The sequence below is a fragment of the Panthera pardus genome, unplaced genomic scaffold (genome assembly GCF_024362965.1).
Source record: "Panthera pardus isolate Hobbes unplaced genomic scaffold, ASM2436296v1 HiC_scaffold_17, whole genome shotgun sequence".
NCBI classification, from domain to species: domain Eukaryota; kingdom Metazoa; phylum Chordata; class Mammalia; order Carnivora; family Felidae; genus Panthera; species Panthera pardus.
In genome coordinates this window covers 46,720,373-46,734,461 of record NW_026526732.1, presented here as the reverse complement: position 1 = coordinate 46,734,461, position 14,089 = coordinate 46,720,373, and the positions used below count along the sequence as shown (strand labels likewise).

The 14,089-nt window shown below is 42.6% G+C and overlaps 1 protein-coding gene and 2 long non-coding RNA genes across 6 annotated transcripts in view; 1 reads left to right on the top strand and 2 right to left on the bottom strand.

Moving 5' to 3' along the window:
- The window catches only part of LOC109260605 (uncharacterized), a 37,490-nt gene that overhangs the window by 9,241 nt on the left and 14,160 nt on the right, over positions 1-14,089 (bottom strand). For 2 of the 4 annotated variants that reach the window (XR_002077078.2, XR_002077077.2), the window contains exons 1-2: positions 3,653-4,173; positions 9-93 (exon numbers count right to left, since the gene is read on the bottom strand). This is a non-coding gene — a long non-coding RNA (uncharacterized LOC109260605). Of the gene's footprint in view, positions 1-8; positions 94-545; positions 802-3,652; positions 4,174-14,089 lie in introns of those variants that run through there. The other 2 variants (XR_002077079.2, XR_008422910.1) reach the window with 2 other exon arrangements.
- Positions 4,382-6,107, top strand: CALHM6 (calcium homeostasis modulator family member 6). The gene is made up of 2 exons (XM_019438930.2): positions 4,382-4,912; positions 5,543-6,107. Exons 1-2 carry the CDS (start codon positions 4,382-4,384, stop codon positions 5,963-5,965), a joined length of 954 nt encoding a protein of 317 aa, XP_019294475.2. The 3' UTR covers positions 5,966-6,107.
- LOC109260606 (uncharacterized) lies at positions 10,977-13,475 on the bottom strand. Its single transcript, XR_002077080.2, has 2 exons — positions 12,911-13,475; positions 10,977-11,232 (listed from the first exon to the last, which is right to left on the bottom strand). It is a non-coding gene; the product is annotated as an uncharacterized LOC109260606 (long non-coding RNA).

Genomic DNA, 14,089 nt, shown 5'->3' with positions numbered 1-14,089 from the left:
AGACTTACGGTGTTAGATGGTGACGATGACGATGACAACAGTGGTCCCAACAAAGACTGGCCACATCTAGGTCCTCAGGGTTAAAATAATCATCTTTTGTAAAAAAAAAAAAAAAAAAAAAAAAGTATTCTTAGTGTGTGAATCAGTGAATATTTAAAATTTTGTGAATATTTAAAATTTTGTAACAGGTTTAGAAAATTCATGCTAAGAAAAAGAGAATCTGTAAAAAGGTTACTTGAAACGTCATGGGATTGCCATTTAACAAACGACATCCTGTGTCTGGGGAAGGGTATGATCTTTCCCTCCTTCTGCTTTAAACTTCCACTGGAAGAACTTTTATAAACATTCAAAAATCGTCAGATAATATCAGGTTAAGATTTTCAAATACATAACATAAATAATAAATCCATAAATTACGGCGCACAGAAAGGTAGTCTCTAAGATTGTCAGATTTTTCTAAATTTACTTGTTATTTTTGGCATCTAAAGTTTTGTCTTGTACATGGTAGATACTTAAAATATAGACAAATTTTGATTTGACTTTACTTTCGTGGGCGGGTCTTGGGGCCAGGATCAACACATTGCTAGAATCCAGCAGTCATATTCCAAGCAGGGTCACACCAGTAGTCTGAGTTCTCAGGAAGACTACAGAGAATAATGTTTGTGAACTAGCTCACTCGAAGACAACTAGAAGGGACTTTTCCATTCAGTGTGAAATTCTTTCAGGAGTTTCTTTTCCTGTCTCTTCCATGAAATTTTTTGTGGTTTCTGAAACCCATTCCTGACAGTGGTAATGAAAGTGCTGAGAAAGAAAGTATGACAGTTAAAACAAGACAAAACAAACCCCATAACCATTGGTTTTCCAACATGCTTACCATGAGAATCTCTCATGCATTTTTTTAAAAGCTAAAGTAAATTGGTGTTAAATTACAGATTTTCCAAAGTGTAAAGGTCTTTCAAATATTATTTAGTCTACTCTCAAGAGAAAATTCTTGAATCCTCTCCACACCATTAGGATGTTACTCTATTTCCACTAAACACTGAACTTCTCAGCAATATTTTCTCCAAACGGAACTGGGTATAAAGGGCTGAACCATCTTCAATAGACTCAGAACTAGAACCACCCGCTGCTCCAGAGATGGCAGGGATAGATATCAGGGTACTAGACTCATCTGCTGGTTCTGGGAGAAAATTCAGACTGGCAGGCAGAACCCAGACTCACAATTACGGTAACCTGTAATAAGTGCAGAGTTGGGGAGTACGGTGGTGGCAACCCCAGGAGGTAGTGTTTGGAGACACAAGCTGATAGGATAATCGGTCAGGAAGCAGCTCAGTCTGTAATGAGTTTCAGGGGCAGGGTTCTCAACCACATACTCTGGTCTATAAAGCCCGTAAACAACCATTCACCTGCACCTCTGCCCTCAAAATGTGCCAACTTCCTTTTCACCTTTAATGTCCCATCACTCTGGCTTTCTTTCCAACCACAGAATGCCAAGATCCCTTGAACCCCAGAGCCTTGGTCATTCAGATGGACCCTTACATGTCCTCCCGTTACAAAGGCTTTTTCAGGAGACTCTCTACTACATGATTCCATTTTAATTATTTGCATACCCTTGAGACTTGCCTCCTCTATCTATCTCCTCACTAATATAAGCTCAATGAAAGGAAGGTATCTATTTGTGTTATTCCTTGTGGTACCCAATAATACCAGGCACTTTTATAAGTTCCTATCATATCATGGGGACTTATTACACATTTTAGATGAGCGACTGAATGAACAAATGAACAAATAAACTGTTAATAAACAAATTAGACGGATAGGGGACTAGCAAAATGAAAGTTTCCATAACTAAAAAGATATGAAACCAAATCCTTGACTAAATAACAGGAGCTAGGGAGACGAGGAAGGCTGTCACCAGATGCGAAAGTCTTGATAAATGCAGGGAATGAGCACGGGTGGCAGGAGTGAAGTGGGGGGAGGAAGTTGTGCTGAATAGCTTGACTCTCGGTGGAGAATAAAGTATTAGAAGATGACAGAAAAGCCTGGGTTTGGACATTGTAATGGGAGAATGCCAGCCAACCCTCCTCCTTGTTTTGAGAAATGTGGGAGAATAAACCTCACTCAAGAGGACAGAGGGGGCACATTTTAGTTTGGTTACAGTTAAGGGAGATTTGGATAAAGCCATCTGCATAAAGGTGGATATAAAAGAATTTGTTCATGGTGATATATGGAAAGCGAGGAGGGGGAAGGCAACATCTTGAGGAGACGTGGTGGGAGTGAAGAAGAGTCTAGCAGTAAAAGGGCAGAATCACCTGAAGGACAACGGGAGAGAAAAAAAAATTTTTTGAGATGTAGGAATAAAGAGATGATAGTCATAGAAGAAGTGATGTGCCTCAAATACGGACTTTAGCTGCAAGTTTACAGGGAGCCCAGCAGTGCCTGGTTTAATCTCAGAGAAATGGTCCCCAACTGTCCTGCATGACAGTTTAGACTGTGATCTGGGGGTAGCTTCTTAAGACTCACACAGAGAGAACAGCTTTTCATCAAAATGCTAGGGAATGGTGATTTGGGGCCAGGCACTGGTACTGGGAGGTTGCTAAGAAGGCATGCTGGACTAAGAAAAGAATAATACATTTCTTTTCTGTTCTCTAACAGTCCACATGGTTCCTTAGCCTACTTACTCTTCCCAGGTGAATAAGGCAAACCTGGTGGATGAGTGCTGACAGTAACCAGTTCACTATGACCTGTCCACCCAGACTCCATAACCAAATACCCTCCTTGTAGTGAGGTGGACCTCAAAGGGCACACCAATTCTCCTAAGGCAAGAGAAGATCATCGACTCACTGAATACAATCCTTGGTCTAAAACTGAGCATTAATACGCATTCTTAAATCATGTACAACACAGTTATTTGTTGTCTCTTCCCAGCGTTGCGATATAAGAGGCAATCCCTCACATTAAACATTCATTCGGGGCGCCTGGGTGGCTCAGTAGGTTAAGCGTCCAACTTCAGCTCAGGTCATGATCTCACGGTTCGTGAGTTCGAGCCCCGCGATGGGCTCTGTGCTGACAGCTCAGAGCCTGGAGCCTGCTTCGGATTCTGTGTCTCCCTCTCTCCCTGACCCTCCCCCCACTCATGCTTTATCTCTCTCTCTCTCTCTCAAAAATAAATAAACATTAAAAAAATTTTAAAAAATTCATTTAATGGGCACACCTTATATATAAAGGTGTTTTACATATGCTACTCAATTTACTTGTCTCAACAATCTTGAAAGGTGAGGACTATTCTGCTTTTACAAATGGGGATGCAGAGTCTCAGAGGGGCGCACTTATTAAATACACGCACAGACACGATGCACCCGACCCAAAGCCTATGTTCTTTCAAGCACCTCTCACCTCACTCTAGAGCCACACACCAAAATGGCTCAATTTCACCGAAATGGTGACAGTTTGAGTCAGAGCAATGCTGCTTTTTGAGAAAGGTGGAGGAAACATGTTAGTTGGATGTGGCAGCAGTTGGAATTTTGGGGGTTCAATCCGTGTTTTTTGAATAACCATGTCTCTGCTGCCTCACCACCCACTTCTGATCAACTTGGTGGTCACTGAGCAAAAATTGGACATTTGTCAAAGTACTGCCAATGCTAGCACATACCTGGGGGAATAATGGAGGCAGAAGTCAATACAATATATCCAGTCTAACGACCTGTGGGAGATGAGAGGAGAAGTCCGTGTGAATTATGCTGGTGATTCTGTCCAGAAGGAGAACAGGAGGGGAACAGAAGATCACGGAGGTACTCGAACTTGAGCTGGGCTTTGTGGTGATTTCGCTTATGAAAGAGAAACTAGAAAATTTGTCCTTGAGTAATGTTTCCTGTAAATGACCAGGTTTTTTCGTAATCATTTGATCTGAGTTGGAGTTGGCTTAGGAACTAAGTAGGGTGGCTGCAATAAGGGAAGGTGGAGTGTTTTCCTGTCTGCCCAAATAAAGTGTATTCTTTTCATTTGGGTAGCTGCATTGAATCAGGATGCCAAGGAAAGCCCCCTAGTTTCTTATAAGTTGGGGGGAAACAAAGGTAACAATGGAATGGGGTCTATCCTCAGTCAGGTTCCTGAACTGCGAGAGAGAAGTCACCAGGGGTCCTGCGGACGTCAAGGGTGTGTGTTGGCCACAGCTGCTCTGCCTGAAATAAGAAAGCGAAAGCTCACGGAGCCTGGAGAGGACCTTTCCCCCCGTCCGGAAGCTGCTGCTTCGCAGAGTGGGAAGCCCTAGACCTCAGTCCACCCAAACCACTGCAAGCGCAGGGCAGTGAAAAGTGCAGGGCGGTGAAGAGGCAGAAGCATCCGGGCCCGGCCAGGGCGCCCCGTCCACGGCACGAGGCCCATGGATAAGTTTCAGGCGGTGCTAAACTTGCACCTGCAGCATCCCCGCGCGCTGGGCTACGGCCTGGTGACGCTCCTGACGGCGGGCGGGGAGCGCCTGTTCTCCGTCGCGGTGTTCCAGTGCCCCTGCAGCGCCGCCTGGAACCTGCCGTACGGCCTGGTCTTCCTGCTGGTGCCCGCGCTGGCGCTCTTCCTGCTGGGCTACGTGCTGAGCGCGCGCACCTGGCGCCTGCTGACCGGCTGCTGCGCGCGCGGCGCCCGCCCCGGGGGCTGCGGGCCGCGGCTGCGGGCCGCCCTGGTGTGCGTGCAGCTCAGCGCCACCGCCGCCGTCGCGCCGCTCACCTGGGTGGCCGTGGCGCTGCTCGGGGGCGCCTTCTACGAGTGCGCGGCCAGCGGGAGCGCCCCACTGGCGCGGCTGCTGTGCCGGGGCCGCGACGCCGCCTGCGAGGCCCAGCTGCCGCTGGCGCCCTGCCACCAGGCCCCGGCGCCCGACGCGCAGGACCTCCTCAAGGAGCTCAAGGCCCAGTCTCAGGTCAGGCGCGGGCGCTGGACGCTGTTGGGAGGATGGGAGCGGGGCCGGCTGGGCCGGTGCCCTCGCCCCAGACACGGGACCCCGGGCGACAAGCTGGAACGGCGACAATTTCAGTAAAACGAACGAAAAGGAGGGAAGGCACCTGCTCTGTGCCGGATACCGCGCCTGGCCGTTCAGCTCCCGTCCTACCTTACTTACTCTCTTTTTAGCCAGTACACCAAGTCCAGATCAAGTTGTTTGTCCGGCCAGAAGAAGGCAGAATTGTTACAATAAAATGGGCCTCCCTGGCTCTAAAGCCCCCGCCCCACACTGCTTCTGGGCATATAAAGCCCGGAGACTCTTGAAAATGAATGCTTGTTTCATTGGATTTGCCGAAATTCCACGTGTTGAATTCTAGCCGAGTGACGAGTAAGTAGGCTTTTCCCTGGGCCCTCGACGGGACTTGGAAAATGACCTGTGAAGTGGTTGAGGCGTTTGGGAGGTTGTCTCTTCTTTTTCTTAAGAGACTAAGACCTAAAACGGTTGCTTGTTCATCAGCATAACTGTGAGTAGTTCAACCTTTATGTAAGGATTTAAAATTTTGTTATGAAAAAATGTCACTAAGTTGCTGTTTTGTTGTGTTTTCCTCAGGTGCTGGGCTGGATCCTAATCGCAGTTGTTATCATCTTCCTTTTGATTTTTACATCTATCATCCGATGCCTATCTCCAGTTAGTTTTCTGCAGCTGAAATTTTGGAAAATCTATTTGGAACAGGAGCAGCAGATCCTTAAAAGTCAAGCCACAGAGCATGCGACAGAATTGGCCAAAGAGAATGTTAAATGTTTCTTTGAGTGCTCACATCCGAAGGAGTACAATACCCCAAGCATTAGAGACTGGCAGCAAATTTCATCACTATATACTTTCAATCCAAAGGAGCAGTACTATAGCATGTTGCACAAGTATGTTCATAGAACAGAGAAGAGTGAGAGCATCAAATCTAAAGAAGGAGATACAGTGATTCCCATTCTTGGCTTTGTGGATACACCTGGTATGCACACTACTGCTGACTTATGACCTTATTAATGGATATGAGGAAAGTTCTTTTGAGTTATCGCTTCGTTTTTAAAAAATAAACTTTGGTATTTTTGTGACTTTTTTTCCCGATTTTTCAAATTGTGGAAACAATTTTAAATCAAATAAAAAATTGAGAACTTTACCTATTTATTATATTAGTTATGAAAAAGGAAGCAAAGTCAAATGACTCTGTCCAAGGGGCAAACTGGAACTAGATCAAAAGTTTTACACCCCTGGTTTAGGGTCCTTTTTACTGAATAAGAATGCTGTCAAATAAAAGACTTTAGTAGCAGAGACAGTAGCAGAAACAGCGGAAGAATGATTGAACTTTTGACCTTTCTGTTAGGTTATCTGATGTTAGTTTCAAATTCACTTTCTTGAAGATAATACATCGTTTCAAACTTTAAAATACCGCCTCTGACGGCTCTAATGTGGGTACTAAACAAACAAAAAATTATCATGAACAGGAAAGTCAATTTTTTAAAAATACAAAATATGGAAAACGATAATTGCAAGCCTAACTGTTGGTTTGAGTTTGTAGGGTCAGAGGGCAGATTTTAAAACTTTATTTTGGTAAATTTCAAATATGCACAAAAGTAGAAAGGATCATGTTCTGAGCCCCTGTATAGTCATTATACAGTTTTGACAGTGTAGGGAAGTCAGATGAAACCCATAGCATGCAAGTAAATATAGAAATACCAATTGTGGCCTGATTTAGAGTACAGGAGGGGGCTGGGAACTCTGTGAGAAACTGAAACCTGAGGAACGGAAGAGCATTTCAGTTTGCGGAACAGCATGGCAAAGACTAAGGTGAGAAAGATCTGAGCGCAGCTGAAAGCCTTAGTTAGAGGTGACTGGAAAAAAGGAGCAAGGGACAGCTGGTGCGGGTCCTCGATTTCATGCGAAGGGTTTTGGTTTTCATCCCATGAGCATTTTAGGAAGACTGTTCTGATTTTCTTGTGGAAAAAGGAATGGCATGGGGGAAGAGACAGAGCCAACACGGAAACAGAAAGATTCGTCAGGAGGCCACTGCAGTGAAAATAGGTAGGAGTGAATTTGAAGTGGGTTGATGGTGATGAAGATAGCAAAAGTGGATAGAGTCAAGGTAAATTTTGAACATAGACATGACAGGATTTGTTAATGGAGAGAAGGGAAACATTTATTGAGAGCCACAGTATCTGTAGACAAAATTATTTATTTTTTAATGTTTATTTATTTTTTGAGAGACAGAGAGCGTGTGAGCGGGGGAGGGGCAGAGAGAAAGGGGGAGACACAGAATCCGAAGCAGGCTCCAGGCTCTGAGCCATCGGCACAGAGCCCGACGCGGGGCTCAAACCCACAAGCGGTAACATCACGACCTGAGCCGAAGTCGGACGCTTAACCGACTGAGCCACCCAGGCACCCCACAAAATTATTTTTTTTAAGTTTATTTCTTTTTGAGAGAGAGAGAGAGAAAGAAAGAGAGGTGGGGGGAAGGGGCAGAGAGAGAGGGAGAAAGAGGGGATCCCAAGCAGGCTCTGCACAATACGGGCCTCGAACTCATGAACTGTGAGATCATGACCTGAGCTGAAATCAAGAGTCGGGTGCTTGACAATATCAGGGGACATTAGCTTGTCATTCCTGCACATCTCCCAAATTTATGGCTGTTTTGTGCATTAAAAAAAAAAAATAAAATATGAAAACTTTAAACTGTAAAGGAATTGAGCACTGGGCCTATTTAGCCCTTCTTCCTCTCTGAACAGATCTCTGTCTTGGGCTCTATTTGCCCTTTGTTGCACAGGATCGTTTAAAAGAACTTGTCAGCAGAACTGAATATCCTGTTAGTGAGTCTATATTATAAGAAGGTTAGTGGCAGAAACTACATGATCAGTTTTATTTTCTATTCCCTAATGAATAATTTTGAAAATCGTATCATCCTTACTTTATTTTTGCTTCCTTTATTTCATCTTCCCATTTCTTTTGTATATTCTTCTCTTTCAGTGCTTTTCCCCCCCTCTGGTCTAACCTGGGCACTTACATCTTATAGTATATTGTCTCCATTTTGTTTACTTCCTCTTGCACAGTCTTTATTAATTGTTCAAGTATGTATGCTTAAGAAAAAAATGATAACAATAGAGAACTATGTGAAGTAAAACGTACTCTTACCTCATTCCTTTGCAATATAGTTTTACCAGAGGAAGCCATAGGCTCTGTGTCTACACAAATATTATCGTATTATAAATGTGGTTCTGCAACTTTTTCACATTAAATATCATTGTTCCATGTCCCTATATAACAGTTTCTCTCATAAAAAAGTCGGCCGATTAGAATTTTTAGAATTAGAAAAGAGTTATGCTTCCTTTTTTGTTAAAAAAAAATACACCTACATATATATAAACACATGCATTCATAAAGTATATAAAGATAAGCAAAAGACTAATAATAAGGCAGAGGAGTTTTTCTTTAAGTCTTATGTGTTTTGGGGGCACCTGGGTGGCTCAGTCAGTTGAGCGTCTGATTCTTGATTTTGGCTTAAGTCATGATTCCAGGGTCATGGATTGAGCCCCCATTGGGCTCCATGCTGAGTGTGGAGCCTACTTGGGATCCTCTCTCTCTCTCTCTCTCTCTCTCTCTTTCTCTCTCTTTCTATGCCCCTCTCCCCCGCTCTCTCTCTCTCTCTCTCTCAAAACAAAAACAAAAACAAAAAAACAAAAAAACCCACATAAAACCAAAAAACAAAAACAAAAACAAAAAAACAACCCGCTCCAGAACAAACAAAAACCTCATGTGTTTTTGATCTTTGGATGTTTTTTGTAATGAATAATAAATGTTAACTGTGTAGTTAGAAAAGATTAAAAAGAACCCTTACAATGGTGTAGGGCTTTGCAGTCAACAGGAAGCTTTATATCTTTCTGTTCAGTTCACTTTTACAACGTTGTAGGGTACCCACAAAACACATCACTCACACGTACAAGTGAGGAATTGAAGGTTGGAGTTGTTACATTACTAGACCAAAGTCATACAGTCAATGGCAGGCAGAACTAAAGTTAGTGGACTGAGCCTGTCTGGATAGTATGGTTCAGAGTGGCCACCTGTTGTCCTTATTACTGGGCCAGTTTTGTCCCTTTTTAGCCCATGTGCCCTTGTGAGCAGAAAAGATGCAGATGTCCTTAGTGACCCCTACTATTTTTCATCTCATCCAGGAACTTGGCAACTCTTGATACCTGAGACCACTTTGAATAAACATAGGGAATCAGGACACAGAAGTTATTTCATGGTGGGAACATGGTCACCACTATTTGGTAGGACACACTACTCCTTGGAGTCCAGCCACAAACAGGCCACATCATGGGCTTACGAAGCATTTCTCCACTGGGTGTATACAGTTGATCCTTGAACAATTGGGGCTTCAAAGTGCTGACCCTCGTACAGTCGAAAATCCATGTATAACCCTTGACTCCCCTAAAACTTAAGTACGAATAGCCTAGTGTTGACTGGAAGCATTCATGATAACATACACAGTTGATTAACACACATTTTATATGTTATATGTATTATTTACTGTATCTAAAGAAAATCATAAAGTGAGAAAATCATAAGGAAGAGAAAATACATTTACTGTATTATACTGTATTGAAAAAATCTGTGTACAAGTGGAGCTGTGCAGTTCATATTTGTGTTGTCCACGGGTCAACTGTATTTATTTGCTGGCTCACCAACTGATTCTTTATGATCACCCTGGCTTTATGCTGCCCTAAAGGCTTCAGCTTAGAAGAGATTCAGACACAGCATCTGCTAATAATATTTGCTGCAAAACAACCATATTGTTCTAAGAGATGACTCCACACTGCATTGAGTTAGGCAAGACGATACAGTTTACAGAGCCTCATAAGATTAGGCATGATCTCTTTGCTCCATCCAAAGCCATAGATCGAAATATCAATGCTCTACAAACTAAAGAAGCAAGTCCTGAGGGAGCATCTGCAAACAGAATTTTATACAACTGTCTACATTTGTAGACAGATGTCTACACAGTGTCCCCACAAATGTCTCTGGCTGGAAAACATCTGGGAACCCTAAGTTTCACAACATCTTACCTACCAGGTGGCCTATTGTAAAGAATTCTTCCTAAAACAAAGATTGAGAAATACTCCCTGTCTGAGTCAGCCCCAGCCGCCACTGCCTATTTAGTCAGCAGCAAGCTTCCATTGGGTGCTTACCATGTGTCCAAAACTGGGTCTGCCCTGAAAGCTAAGCCTGTAGTTGATCTTATTTTGTCCCTTCCTCCTCATTGCCGCCTTACGAAATATCTCCTGTGAATTGCAATATAAGGGCTGTGGAAGTGATTATATTATATTCTTATCGAAAGAAAGAGACCTGTATCAAAAAAGGGGTATTGTCTATCAAGATCCTTTGCCACAAGGAATAAAACATGAAAAACTTCTGAATGAAAGAAATCTCTATAAAATTGGGCAATTTATTGTCATTTTAAAAATTGTGTGTTATCAAACATAGAGAAGAGTATATGAAACATTTGTGTACATTTAAAAAAATAATTACACAGTAAACATCTACGTAACCGCCACAGAGGGGAAAGAGAGAGGACATCTCCAGCAACACAGAAAACACCTGCCCGAGTGTCACTTCACAGGGTGAACTCTCTCTGCCTAAATGTGGGCGGCAGGCGGTCGGGGGCGCAGGGGGAGATCATTCCCTTACTTTTTTTTTTTTTTAAGTTTATTTAGTTTTGAGAGAGAAAAGAGAACAAGCAGAGGAGGGGCAGAGAGAGAGGGGGACAGAGGACCTGAAGCAAGCTCTGTGCTGATGGCAGAGAGCCCGATGTGGGACTTGAATTCATGAACTGTGAGATCATTACCTGAACTGAAGTCAGATGCTTAACTAAGCCACCCTGGCGCCCTCATTACCTTATTTTTATTTATAGTTTTACCACCTATGTGCGCATTCCTAAATTATTAATGTTTATTTTTGTCTGTTTTGGAACTTTGTATGAGTGAAATCACTTTCTAATTGGTTCTCTACGAATTGTTTTATCATCTTTTTTGCTTTTATTTGATAGATTCATCCATAGTATGCCTGGAACAACTTATTTGTCTTGATTGCTGGATAGTATTCTACTACCTGAATATACCACAATCTGGTTATCCATTTAACTGCTGATGGACATTTGGTTTGCTCCCAATTTCCGGCGCTTGTGAGCAATGCTGGAGTGACCGTTCCTGTATTTGAATTCTGGTAGGTATGTGCAAGTGTTGCTTCAAGGTGTGTTCCTAGAATAGATGAAAGCATGAGGTCATGTATATATTCCAGTTTGCTAGATAATATCAAATGTTTGCCATAAGCGTTATACCAATGTACGCTACTATGAGGGTTCCCACTGCTTCTCACCTCTGCCACACTTGGTATTTCCAATTATTTATTGTCTGTCACTCTAGTGAGTATGTAATGGTATTTCTCATTGTGTGTTTAATTGTCATCTCCCTAACCATTAAAGGTTTTCGGCATCTTTTCCTAGGTTTACTAGTCATTTGGATATCCTCTTTTATGAAATGCCTATTTAAGCCTTTTGCCCATTTTTTAATATTTGGGCAAATATTGATTGATTTGCCCAATATTGATTGATTGATTTGCCCAAATATTGATTGATTTGGGCAAATATTTCCTATTGATTTCTATGATTTCATTATTATTCACTCATTTAGACTAACAAATATTTATTTAGTGCCTGCTTTGCTTCCAGCATGTACTAGGTACTTGGGATACATCAATGAACCAACAGCAAAGACCCTGACTTTGTGAGGCTTACATTCTAAGGGGAGAGAGAGATAACAAACAGTAACGATAATAAATAAGCAAATAATTGAAGGTAAGGAAGAGAAGAATACCGTGAGGAAAAGAAGAAAAAGGAGAACACTCTAAGAGGCATTAGAAATGCTGGAATTTAGAGAGTTGTTGTCCTCACTGAGAAGTCACCTTTGGGCAGAGACTGGAAGGGGTGAGAAGTTAGCCAGTAGATCATAAAAAGCATTTGGGCCATAATAAGGGCTTTGGGTTTTACCCTAAATGAACTGAATAACCACCTCACACATTCCCTACAAAGCCTAAATCAAGTGATTACTGAGCAAGACCATTGGATACACCGGGGTAATCAATGGAAGGCAAGAACATGCTGATTCCAAAAAGAGGAAGTGATACTCCCTTTTAGACTATAGATGGCCTGGGGGCGCCTGGGTGGCTCAGTTGGTTAAGCGTCTGACTTTGGCTCAGGTCAGGATCTCACAGTCCGTGAGTTCGAGCCCCGCGTCGAGCCCCGCGTCGAGCCCCGCGTCGAGCCCCGCGTCGAGCCCCGCGTCGAGCCCCGCGTCGAGCCCCGCGTCGAGCCCCGCGTCCGGCTCTGGGCTGACAGCTCAAAGCCTGGAGCCTGCTTCAGATTCTGTGTCTCCCTCTCTCTCTGCCCCTCCCCTGCTCATGCTCTGTCTCTGTCTCAAAAATAAATAAAAACGTTAAAAAACATTTTAAAAAAAGACTATAGATGCCCTGGAATTAGAAAAATGATGCCCAAGACTTAATAGCATATGTTACTGTGGAATTAAAGTCAGGTGAAAAGTATATGTGTATGTGTGTGTGTGTGAGTATGTACATGAGTTCTTTTATGGTGCCTTTAGTACGTTTTTGATAGTTTTTTTTTCGTTTCTTTTTGCTAGGAGAATATTAATTTAAGAAAACTTGGTTTGATAAGATTATTAATAGGGATAAATGAGCTTATATACTCAAAATAAATTGTATAATTACAAATTGCTTTTAAAACTCTGCAAATCACTTTAAAGTAATTCTCCTTGTCAAGTTTTGGGCCTCATTAACCAATCCCCTCATGGTCACCATCATCTTCTTAATATATTCATTTTCAGTCATTCAAGAAACATCCAAACATATATTGAGGATACCTACTGTGTGTGGGAGTCTTCATAATACCATGATTAACAGCTTAGTCACTGGAGACAAAGTACTGTAGACTGGGTGGCTTATGAGCAATAGAAACTTATTTCTCACAGTTCTGGAGGCTGGGAAGTCCAAGATTAAGATATCACCAAATTCCGTGTCGGGTGGGTGCCCATTTCCTGTTTCATAGGGGTCTTCTCACATGGTAGAGGGCACAAAGGAGCTCTCTGGAGTCTCTTATATAAGGGCACTAATCCCATTAATGAGTTCTCTGCCCTTATGACCTAATCACCTCCAAATTCCATCACACTGAGTGGATTATGTTACTTGAGAGAACACAGAGCTTGGGGTACCACCATCATATAACAAATAGTAATCAAGCCTGCTCTTTGTCCAAGAGGGAAACTATTTCACCTCTCAATGTTGCTTGCTGCAAACACACTCTGAGAAATGGCCTGGGTAAAAAGCAATCATAGCCTTGCATTCTTGGCATACTAGTGAGACATGTAGGAACGTGCACATAATTTTCTGTCTTTCAAGCCCCCTTTCTTTTTTTTTTTTTTTTTAGGTTTATTTATTTTGGGGGGGGGGGGGGAGAGAGTTCAGAGTAGGGGCAGAGAAAGGGAGAGAGAGAGAATCCCAAGCAGGCTCCGCACTGGCAGTCCAGAACCTGACATGGAGCTCAGACTCACAAACCATGAGATCATGACCTGAGCTGAAACCAAGAGTCAGACGCTTAACCAACTGAGCCACCAGGCGCCCTCAAGCCCTCTTTCAAATCACGCTTTCTATTCAAAACATTCCCCGATGACATCCGTCCACATAACTTCTTTCCCTGAACTCTTAATGACTTCACCTCTGAAACTCACTGTAGCACGTGGTCACATACCTCTTTGTGTCATATGAACTGTGTTTTCTCTCCTCAGCATGATTTTATGCCTTATGAAGACTTAAAAAAAAAACCGATTGTCTTACAAATGTCACAATACAGCAACACAACTGATAAAAACAACTGAGAAAGACCAAATATTTTTAAAATTTATTGAGATAAAACATTTTATTTTTTAATGTATATATATATATATATATATATATATATATATATGGAGAGAGAGAGAGAGAGAGAGAGAGAGAGAATGAGCAGGGGAGGAGCAAAGAGACATTGAGAGAGAGAGAGAATCCCAAGCA